General features: G+C 29.2%; 1 protein-coding gene across 1 annotated transcript; it reads left to right on the plus strand.

Moving 5' to 3' along the window:
* The first annotated feature begins 7,721 nt into the window (after positions 1 to 7,721).
* Positions 7,722 to 10,159, plus strand: LOC107017911 (extensin-1-like). The gene is made up of 2 exons (XM_015218198.2): positions 7,722 to 9,890; positions 10,059 to 10,159. The coding sequence occupies exon 1, from the start codon at positions 7,739 to 7,741 to the stop codon at positions 9,866 to 9,868; it is 2,130 nt and encodes a 709-aa protein (XP_015073684.1). The 5' UTR covers positions 7,722 to 7,738; the 3' UTR covers positions 9,869 to 9,890; positions 10,059 to 10,159.
* Positions 10,160 to 12,551: the final 2,392 nt, after the last annotated feature.

The raw sequence follows: 12,551 nt of genomic DNA on the forward strand, positions 1-12,551 counted from the left end.
TATATATATATATGAAACATCTACAAGTGGCTGCCATGTTAGCATACTATGGAAAAGCAATGGATCAAGAAAATATTTTTAGAAATACAAAATACTACTTCCTTCTACTGAATTCATATAATATAATTTGACTTAACATAAATTTTAAGCAAAATTTTTTTATGAATTATGAATTTCATGTACTTATGGTTATAATTCAATCAAATTTGAGTATAGTAGTCCATTTACGATAACAAAATAAAAAAATTATTTAATAATCACTTAATACGTTGTTAACCTTTTGTAAAGTATATAATTTCAGAAGCTTAAACAAAATATTACAATCTAAAATATTTAAAAATAATATTTTAAAATTTTCACGCGTCGCATTAATATATATATTTAACTATTTTCATAGTATAAGATGAAATCCACCCATTTTGATATCACACACACATCTCTAAAACTGATAAAATAATGAGGTCTACTCTTGGTCAAAATTAAATTATTGTAGACCACCACATCTAGAGTTCCCAATTGTCAACAATTCGATCCTCCGCGTTTGTGGTAGGTTTCGCTGGACGTTCATTTCTTCAGTTCGATTTTATTAAATTTTAATTTGATTTTTTAATTTTTAATTTTGATAAAATGTGTATGGAATGTTGAATCGAACTAATTTCGTTTAATTTTCTTTTTAAAAGAATAGTTTAAAACAAAAATTGAATTTCAACAAAATTTAATGAAAAAATTATTTAAATTGATTAGATGACCTTTTAAGTTAAATATCAATAGTTAAATGATTTTGTAGGTAAAATATTCATAATTGAGTGACTTGAAATCATACAAGAAAATTGGGTGACTTTATGTGAGAAAAAACCTTAATTAAAATAATTTTTTATGAACAAAAATTCTGACTCGAGTAACTTTATGGTATTATAAAAAAAAAATTAACTCCTCTTTAAATTAGAAATACAAAATTAAAAGTAAGTTTCATTTTAAAGATAAGGACATTATTAGTAAAATTCAGATAGACCTTGAGTTGACCTGAAAAAATTTATCTTTAGCCTGAATGTGGCAAGAATACTTGTCTTTAAGAGAATTTGAACAAAATTTAAAAATTACTGTTTTGAAAAATGTATTTGGGGTGAGTTTCTGGGATGGAATGTATAAAAAATGATTTGTGGTGCAAATTGAAACAGTAGATTTATGCCCACCCCTAGATGTAAGCTTAAAGCGTAAAAACGTAAGTTCTGAGCATAAAAACGTATGTCCTAAGCTATTTTTATTAACGTAATGGTATTTCTCAAAATAGGTATTATAGTTCCATTTTTTCATAATATCTTTTTCAAATAAAAATTATAATATCTTCTTTCTATATATTATAGTCTATTTATTAAAATTTATTAGTAAAATAATCGAAGGTTTTACTTCTGCTTATTTTTGTAGTAATAAAATTATAAAATGAATTATACATAAAACTACGCTCCGTAGATCCATAAGACTTATGCTCCGTGTCTCAGAGTTTATTCACACTCTGTATTGCACAAATATCTCGTCTCACGCCCTCGCCTTTTAAAACACTGACAACAAGATAAAAACACTCATTTACCCTCGAGCCAACTGAAAATGTATGGTAGAAAATAAATTCTCACTAATATAGCGAGAAACTTACTAAGTTTTTAATTTAGTAAAAATAATTGGTGAACATTTTCCAATGAAAAAATAATATTTTTTTAAATAGAATAGATGATAATTCGTTTCTGAGGCGTAAAAATGTTAGGACATGTTAGCCTCACTCAGTTGAATAAATTGCTCACCAAGAACATAATCATTGAATATCCTAAAACAAAGTTTAAAAATGAATTTAAAAAAAATCAGTAATAATAAAAAAATACATGCAACCTATCTACCTACACATGTATTATTATTACTTTTTAAATAAAAAAGAGTAAATGAAAGAGAATAGAAGATCTTTGACTTGTTAATTAAGACAAATATTTGTCTAATATAAGTATGTCGGTAATAACAATGTAGACTAAGATCTGTACTTGTTTATATATCCATATCCCTTAATGTTAGGACCATTAAAATTATTAATTTAGTTTAACTAATTAATGGAATCTTATAAATACATTAATAATATTACTGTTGTCGGTGATTAAGTTAATGCTAATACTTAATTGTTTTTTTTCCAATTAAAATGTCAAAGTCGTTAGATGAACCAAAATGGAATCGTCCATGAAGATGGTACCAGAGTACAATTATTGAATAATATCTTCTTTTTTTTTTTAACTTCAAAAATTAAAGTGGAATTCAATTACCTACTTTATAAATGTATGGCAACTTGGCAATAATTCATTAAATTTCAGGAAGAACAAAAACCATCGATAGTTTAGATTAATTTAAGAGATAAATGTCAAAAACATATTTAATATATTATATATTTTAAAAAATTCATACTTCACCCCCTCTCCCCGAAAAAATTAATATTATTTTATTTTAAAAAAAATAAGAATTCTATCCATCCTATTTAACCTCATGTTCCTAATTTTTATATATATATATTTTTGTTATTTTGTATTTGATAAGTACATATATTTTTAGGAATTCTTTCTACTTGTGTACCAAATATAAAGTAAATAAAACATTTATTTTTAAAAAAGTCTTGTGCCGTGACAAATAAAAATTATTTTTTCATATGCCATTTTGCCAAAATATTAACTCGATTAACTTTCTTATAGAAATGTTGAACCTATCAAATAATAGTGCTTGATATAATGATATATTGTAAATATGAGTAATGATGTTTTTCATTTTCCAAAGAATACCACTAAAATAGTTCTTTCTAACATCATGCATAGATTTTTATGCAAGTAAAACATTTTAAATAATAAATCTACGAAACTTGTTATTTGATCCTCATAGATATTATAACATTTAGTTTTAGTGCTTATTGTGAACACCTAATTTTTTACCAAAACATAATATATTTTACACCAATTTAAAAAGGGTTATATTTAACATAATATAAAATAATAATAATAAATTATAAATTAATAAAAAAATATAAGATCAATTATAGTTTAATAATAAAAAAATTGATAAATAGAAGTTGGGAATTTAAGTTATTTGTTAATTATCTAGTCTAAAAATAATAATAATATAGAAAATATTGTGAAAAGTATAGAAAAAGAAAAGAAAAAGGAGTCCTAAAGATTTCAAATTTGTTTTACCTTATCCTAATTATTCCCAACTTCCTAACTTATTTTACTAAAAAATCTCATCCCATTTATTTTTTATTTTTTCTCTCTCTCTCTTTGGACGTTTCTTTTGAAACTTTTAACATTTTTTTTGTTAATTTTCTATTATTATTATTTATTTATTTTATATCCTTATCTCAACCCAAATTCCCTCAACAATATTTCAAATTAAATCCTAATCCTACTCTATTACGTTCCTCTTAATTAGCACCAGACTCTCAACCAAAATTATTATAAAAAAACACGTTCAGTTGAGAAGAAAAAATACAGAGAGATGTAAAAAGAGGAGGAAAAAATACACAAATACACAGATACACAGATACAGAAAAACACAGATGCAGAAAAACACAGATACAGAGAAATACACAGAGGATAAAAAAAAAGAGTTATTTCTTTTGAGAATTAGTTTAGAGTTAGAGATTTGATCGTGATTCTGAATTCGTGGATAACAGCTCACTTTTGTCGTATCAATTTTCACAGCGAGGTAACTATAAATTCTCGCATGATCTAAATAATATTATTTCTATGAAAAGTTGATTTCAATAGCATGAAATACTTCAAATCACATGTATTATATTGATTATTGCTACGTTGTTATTATTATTATGTTTTTTTTAGATCGGTTTTGCAATATGTCGCATATTGAATTGTTGAATTTAACCATATTAATATATCTTTCCGTCTATTTTCACTTTAGAAGATTTTATTGGATTTATTATAGACTTGTTAGATTAGAATATATAAATAATTAGTAATTTTGTATCTAAGTAGAATTGTAAATTTCATCTAGAGATTCATGATAAATTAGTGATAATTACTATTAATAATTATAATAATTTTTTTTTTAGAGAAATTGTATAAAGAAAACAAAAGAATAAAATAAATAAATGAATAAATAAATAAAAAATAACAAGAAAGCCTAAAACATAAAAAGAAAAAAAAAACAACGAAAAAAAAAAGAAAAGAAAAAATATCAGATTTTTTAAAGGGTAACAGAAAATTAAAAAAAAAAAGAAAGAAAAGAAACGTGAAAAAAAGAAAACATAAAAATTTAAAAAAAAAAAAGAAGAAGAGAAGCAGAATGAGAAAAAATATATATATAAAACAAAAAAAAAACAAAAAAAAAATGAATGAAGAAAAAAAAAATATAACAAAAATTATTAAAAAAAAAAGGGGAGAAGAAGACAAATTTTATAAAATAATAATAAAAATAATGATAAAATAAAATTTTTCTTAAAAAAAAAGAGAGAAAGAAAAAAAAAGCAGATTTTTTTTTAAAAAAAAACAGAAACAGAAAATTAAAAAAAAAAAAAGAAAGTAAAAAAAAACGTAAAAACTAAAAAGAAAGAATCAGAAAAAACGTAAAAAGATTAAAAAAAAAAAACATAAAAAGAACAAAAAGTAAAAAAAAAAAAAGATAAAAAAAAGGATGTAGCACAAAATTGTTTTTTAGTAAGGAACGTAAAAAAAAAATAAAATTAGTTATATCAAAAAAAAAAGAAAAGAAAAAGACAACAAACGTAAACAAAAAGAATTGATCTAAAAATAATAATTAATTTTTTTTTTAAAAAAAAGAGACAGAATGTTAAAAATTGTTACATGCATTAAAAAAATAAAATTTTTAAACCTTTCTTAAAAAATAAATATAGTCCTAATCTATTTAGAATTTTTGTGATTTTAAAACTAATTCAAATCTCATAAAATTTCATCTTTCTATTTTTAAATTAAAAAATAAATAAATAGAAATCCTAAATTAACTTGAACTCTAAAAAATTTTTCTAACTATAAAATACCTATATAAATTCATCCCCATAATAACATAAAAAAAAATATATAAAAAAAAATGTAAAAGCAAAATAAATAAATAAATAATAAATATATAAATAAATACGAATGTTTCAAATTTTGAATTAATGGACACACACCAAAAATAATAAAATAATTTTAATTAGATTTAAAATAAATAAGACGATTTTTTTAAAAGGTTTAAATAAAACAAATGAGAGAATAAAGTAAAAAAAAACATTTTTATTATTAAGTTAAATAATATTCAAAATTAAGTCTAGTCATATCAAAGTCAATGAAGCGACCGTGCTAGAACCACGGGACTCGAGGGGTGCCTAACACCTTCCCCTCGGTCAACAGAATTCCTTACCCGAATTTCTAGTTCGCAGACCAATAAAAATAGAGTCAATTTTCCTTTTGATTAGGGATTTAAATAAGGTGACTTGGAACACCAAAACTCAATTCCAAGTGGCGACTCTGAATAATAATTATCCCTTTTCAAAACGTCACTTTAATTGGAAAAACTCTTTTTCTTTCGAAACAAAATAAAAAATCAAAAATATATTGAGTGAGAAAAAAAAGGGGCGTGACACTTATGAAAATAATTTTGTTAGAACAATATTTCCATTATACGTATAAAAAGTTCACATTGTTCTTTGTTTTTAAAGATACAATATCCTAATTATTTCATTGTTATTCCATCTCTATTATTCATTGAGCATAATTTGAATAATTTATTTTTATCATATTATTACCAATATAATCATAGAAAGTCAAATAAGAAAACTAATTTTCCTTGTTACTATTTCTTTGATTGATTGGAATTAGAGACGAGTAGTTATTATTATTAATCGGAATAATATTAATTTTATATGCTCTATCAAATAATTTTTAAATATAAAATAATATTATGGTAGATTTAGGGGTGTCAAAATCAAGTCAATTTGTCAAACTTCCCTATTCCATTTAATTTATCAACTTTAATCATTTCAATCTAATTTAGTTTAATTCATATATTTAAACAGTGAGTTGATATGTAATTTAAATTAGCTTATCAAAATATTCTTAAAATAATATTTTAAAATTTGATATGTTAAACATACTCGTAATAAAGAAAAAAATAAACTTATTAGGCGCTAAAAATTTAACAAAAGAGCAAACTAAACAACTAAATTTTAGTAAAAATTAAAGGGGTTAAATTATAAATAGAATTTAACTTAATTATGTCCAATTCATTTAAATCCAAATAGGCAATAGCTAATGATCCACCCATTTATTAACTCATTAAAATTCAATCGGTTCAAATTCAGTTCAACTCTCCTATACGAAACTTCTAGTAGATCTTAATCAATAAAAATTTGTACACCAAAACAATTCATTCATTTCATCCACCAAATTATTAATAAGTGGCACCATCTTAGCTACCTAGTTCATTGTATTAATCTTTAGTATGAGGACCTAAATATTTAACTTTCCAATTTCTTTAGGGGTCAATTTGATTGATTATAATGAGTGAATTATAGTATAAAAATGAAATAATAATTAATGTTTGTAGAGCATATTAAATTATTTTATCATGACTACATTTGGTGTTCATTGAATTGGAAAGATATATACGGTATATAATATATAGAAATTTTTATTTGATTAGTTGATTTTGTATTTTTGGACAAATTTTATTTTTAATTTACCTTTCTTAAAGAACTTTTAGTTTGGTTGTTTTTATCATGGAATTAGCTAATTATTAATCTAGAGAATTGCTATTCCATATACAACTTTGGTACAATTAGAGAATCATAATATAATGAATTTCAAAATTACTTATATTTAGGAACAAAAGTTTCAATCACACGATAAATAATTGAATATTTTATCTCAGAATTATTATTATTATTATTAATACTAATTAACGACCCTAAGTTTTGATTTTGTCACTCCGGTCCTTTTCTTTTAATCTTTTCACAAACCAACTACATTTGATTGCATTAACTATAAAGGCCATTTGCATTATTTTACATATCAATTAATATTATTAAACTAAATTTATCTATAATTACTGATTTAAATGTATACATATTTTCTCACCAACATGGCATATATGTTAGACTCATTAAAATTAAACGTTGCTTCATGTGGTGTGTTCAATTGATTAGACTATCACACCTTTGACAAATTCAAATATATTTTCGCAAATGAACAATGATAAAATGAATGATATTAATGTTGTTCGTGAATATTAAACGCTTCTCGTAACGTTTTGTTAAAATGTGCAATATTATTTTTACTTATTTTGTCAAACACTAGAAAGTAGGTAAGAAACTTGTTTATGTGAGATAATATTTTTCTTCGTACCTAAAAAATGCATTAATTTATATAGCTAAAATAGTGCTAAGTTGAGGCATCCACGCATTTTTTTGGTGAAAAGAAGAATAAGAAGACTTTTTATCTCTTTGAATTATTGCATCACAAACAGTATAGCTGCCTTAATAGTTTATTCATTTGCTTAGCTTAATGCCTCTATCCATCAAATTAAATATACAACTAACTAAAGTCAAATTGAGCCAACGACAAGACAAAACCAAATGAAAATGCATAACTCCAGGATTTTACATACAATTATAAAATCTTGGTAAGGGTATCTGTCTAAGTGAAAACTATATAAAGGGGTTTGAGTGAAGCTTAAGAGGACAACAACTTTCTCCTTTGTTTCGAATATGGGGAAAATGGCCTTTCTAGTTGCCACTCTTTTAGTGGTTTTAGTGTTACTTAGCTTAGCATTTGAAATTTCAGCAAATTATCAATACTCATCTCCCCCACCACCAAAGGAGCCATACCACCCTTCACCAACACCATATCATCCCACACCAATTTACAAATCTCCACCACCACCAAAAGAGCCATACTACCCTCCACACACTCCAATGTACAAGTCGCCACCACCCTCGACACCTATTTACAAGTCGCCACCACCACCCAAAGAGCCATACTACCCTCCACACACCCCTGTCTACAAGTCACCACCTCCACCAACTCCAGTTTACAAGTCGCCAACACCTCCCAAGGAGCCATACTATCCTCCACACACACCAACCTACAAGTCGCCACCTCCACCAACTCCCGTTTACAAGTCACCACCACCTCCAAAGGAGCCATACTACCCTCCACACACACCAACCTACAAGTCGCCACCACCTCCCAAGGAGCCATACTACCCTCCCCACACCCCAACCTACAAGTCCTCACCTCCACCAACTCCCTTTTACAAGTCACCACCACCTCCCAAGGAACCATACTACCCTCCTCACACACCAACCTACAAGTCGCCACCCCCACCCAAGGATTTATACTACCCTCCACACACACCAACCTATAAGTCACCACCTCCACCAACTCCCGTTTACAAGTCGCCACAACCACCCAAGGAGCCATACTACCCTCCACACACCCCAACCTACAAGTCACCACCTTCACCAACTCCCGTTCACAAGTCACCACCACCTCCCAAGGAGCCATACTACCCTCCACACACACCAACCTACAAGTCACCACCTCCACCAACTCCCGTTTATAGGTCGTTGCCACCACCATCCAAAGAACCATACTACCCTCCACACACACCTACCTACAAGTCACCACCTCCAACAACTCCCGTTTACAAGTCCCCACCACCTCCCAAGGAGCCATACTACCCTCCACACACACCAACCTACAAGTCACCACCTCCAACAACTCCCGTTTATAAGTCTCCACCACCACCCAAGGATCCATACTACCCTCCACACACCCCAACCTACAAGTTGCCACCTCAACTTACTCCCGTTTACAAGTCGCCACCACTACCCAAAGAGCCATACTACCCTCCGCACACACCAACCTACAAGTCACCACCTCCGCCAACTCCCGTTTACAAGTCCCCACCACCTCCCAAGGAGCCATACTATCCCCCACACAAACCAACCTACAAGTCACCACCTCCACCAACTCCCCTTTATAAGTCGTCGCCACCACCACCGAAAGAGCCATACTACCCTCCACATACACCAACCTACAAGTCACCACCTCCACCAACTCCCGTTTATAAGTCGCCACCACCACCCAAGGATCCATACTACCCTCCACACACCCCAACCTACAAGTCTCCACCTCCACCAACTCCCGTTTACAAGTTGCCACCACCACCCAAGGATCCATACTACCCTCCACACACACCAACCTACAAGTCACCACCTCCACCAACTCCCGTTTATAAGTCGTCGCCACCACCACCCAAGGAGCCATACTACCCTCCACACACACCAACCTACAAGTCACCACCTCCACCACCTCCTGTTTATAAGTCTCCACCACCACCCAAGGATCCATACTACCCTCCACAAACCCCAACCTACAAGTCGCCACCTCCACCAACTCCCGCTTACAAGTTGCCACCACCACCCAAGAAGCCATACTACCCTCCGCACACACCAACCTACAAGTCACCACCTCCACCAACTCCCGTTTACAAGTCCCCACCACCTCCCATGGAGCAATACTACCCTCCAGAGACACCAACCTACAAGTCACCACCTCCACCAACTCCCGTTTACAAGTTGCCACTACCACCCAAGGAGCCATACTACCCTCCACACACACCAACCTATAAGTCACCACCTCCACCAACTCCCGTTTACAAGTCGCCACCACCACCCAAGGAGCCATACTACCCTCCACACGCCCCAACCTACAAGTTGCCACCTCCACCAACTCCCATTTACAAGTCGCCACCACCACCAACTCCAGTCTACAACTCTCCTCCACCACCTTACTATCTTTACACATCTCCCCCTCCTCCCTACCATTACTAAAAAGCCACTTCATTATATCGAGGTAATTAAGACAAACTAAAACTATTACTAATGATGTGTCTAAAATGCAAAGCAATTTGTTGCTAATTTCCTCATGCAAATCATTAATATATAGACCTATGCTGTCTATATTCTTATTTGGATAACTTCAATTACATGTTCTCATTCACAAAATTATATTCTTATGCAGGAAAAGCAAAATGTTGAGCTGAAAGGAAGGCATTTTACATTTTCGAGAGACGATGAAAAAAGAAGTAAACTATAAGTAAATAATAAGCCCCACATAAGCCGAAGTTCTTTTGTAGCTTCATGTTATTTAAGCTAGTGATATTGTTTGTACTCTATTATTTATATTTGTATTTTTATTTTTATGTCTTTCTGTATGTTTGCTCAGTTTTAATATCCTTGCAAATGCAAAGATTATTATGAGATTAATAAAATAAGTTATTACTATTATACAGTTTTATGTTTTCCCTTCTCTCTGATCTACTCGATCTTAATTAGTCGTTTTTTTGGTCTTATTTCTTCATCTTTATATCGAAGGCGAGGCTCAACGATCACATTAAATCAATCATTGATGACAAATTTAACGTTAAGATACCATCAAAATCTCAATAACAATTTACAGATCGAAATCTTAGTACCGTAACCTAAACTTTGGCCATGAAGATTTGAATCCCTAATCCCGTCCTTCATTTCCCATACCTCTACACACAAATTATTTTTGAAGAAAGAAGAAGTAACAACCAACATAAATATTATATCTAAAGTGATAATATGATAACAATACAAATAGGCAACAATACAATTAAAGAAAAAAAAAAGTTACTCCCACGATGTCAACACGTATGCTAGACTGACCAATAAAGTTAGACAAATCTCAAAATTGACAATATACGTACGTAGCATATAGCAATCAATCAGTAAATAAATTATTCCTGAAGTAGTCATTATCATCTTCATATACTATATTTGGTAAAATACTAAGATTAAGTCAATATAATTCAGTCTAGTGTTTGGTAATTTATAACAAATAGTGACAATATTATTAAAGTGATTGGTGCTCTCTTTTGGCCCACCCCCAAGAAGATCGTCAACGCATATTTTATATTTGATTTGATTACCACTTTTTAATATCTTTAAATAAAACTTATATATTTAAAAAATTATAAAAAATAATTATTATTTAATTGTATAAATAAAATATTTTAATATACATTAGTATCTTAGTAGAGAAAAGATTGTTTGTTGATTTTCTAAAGTAACATAGTCCGGTAAGATAGTTGATTAATTTGACGGTTCAAAAAATATAATCTTCTCATAAATAATCATCAATCCATCATGCATGTTTTATGTTTATCGATAGAAATTTTGATGGATTGATTTGTTGGTGCCTCAACATAGAGAAAAGAGAAGAGACTGGTTTTTTCGAAGCTAAGTGGTTACGTTTAGCTAAATCTGACTTTAAATATTGAAAAAATATTTTTTTTAAATAATGATGAAAATATTAACTATTTTTTGTTATACTAGTATTAAAATTTCTTTAGATTTTTTAACCAAAAAAAAAAAAGAAGGTTTAAAACTACCTCTGTAAAGAAAAGGAGTTCAATTTTGAAAAATATATTTTGAGAAATAAAATAAGATAAAGGATAAAATAGTGGGAAAAAAAAGTTGATAAGCAAACAAAAAAATCAAACTTAGGAATGACCAATTTAATGTATATAACTAAATTGTCTTAAATAAGCAACTTAGCTTATAAATATATATAAAAAATTATTTTTATAAATCAGTTTGATCAATTAATAATAAATTGATTATGCATAAAATAACAGGAAGTGTTCTAATTAAAAAAAGATACAAGGAAAAACGCGCCGTATTGTGTACGATCGACCAAACATACATTAGTTATTAATTATTATTAAGCTAATTAGACAATGCTATCTTATTATGTTGGATTTTAACAGGTGTGAATGAAAATGAATAGTTGCGATTTTTATGAAGAGTTGTGACTTTTATGAAAGGTTGAGACTTTTATGAAAAGTTGTGACTTTTATGAAGGCGACGACCTTTCCGAAAGATTGTGACTTTTCCAAAGTTCTGTGACCTTTCGCTAAGGCATAATAAGGACCTTTTCGCACTATCCTTTGTTTTCTATAAATTGAGCGATTTTCTCTCATTTTAAAAGTAGAATTTGTATGGATTTCTTTCTTCTACTAAATCTAGTATTATAAGTGTACTTTACTGCTGTTGAGTGGCTCGCTGACACCAGCGTTATGAGTATCAATACATTGGTGAGATCATTCTTTCCTGAGAAGACATATTCCAAATCAAACCTCGGATACTAAAGGGGAATAATTTCTTTAAGGGGACACTGTGCATTAAGTGGGCTTAATCTTCTTTCTGTTTTTCCAGATTCTGTTATGTGTTACAAATTTTAGATTTGTAAATTAATTTCTGTTCTTCTATTCTTTTGTTCTTCACTGGTTCATTAAGCTTTTGTAACTTCGTATTTCTGCAAAGTTTGTTGGAATCAGTAAGATTCTTTAGACACATATTAACAACACTTCTTCTTTAAGAAAATATTTTATATATTTTTTTCTAATCTATTTCTGATTGTAGTTTCGCTATTAGTTTACATAATTAATCTATATATAATTCATTTAATTCAATCAAAAGCTTGACT

This window comes from Solanum pennellii, chromosome 4 (assembly GCF_001406875.1).
Source record: "Solanum pennellii chromosome 4, SPENNV200".
Lineage (NCBI taxonomy): Eukaryota > Viridiplantae > Streptophyta > Magnoliopsida > Solanales > Solanaceae > Solanum > Solanum pennellii.

What these genes read in the sequence shown, in the direction of transcription:
- LOC107017911 (XM_015218198.2), top strand. Translation starts at nt 7,739, where the DNA reads ATGGGGAAAATGGCCTTTCTAGTTGCCACTCTTTTAGTGGTTTTAGTG.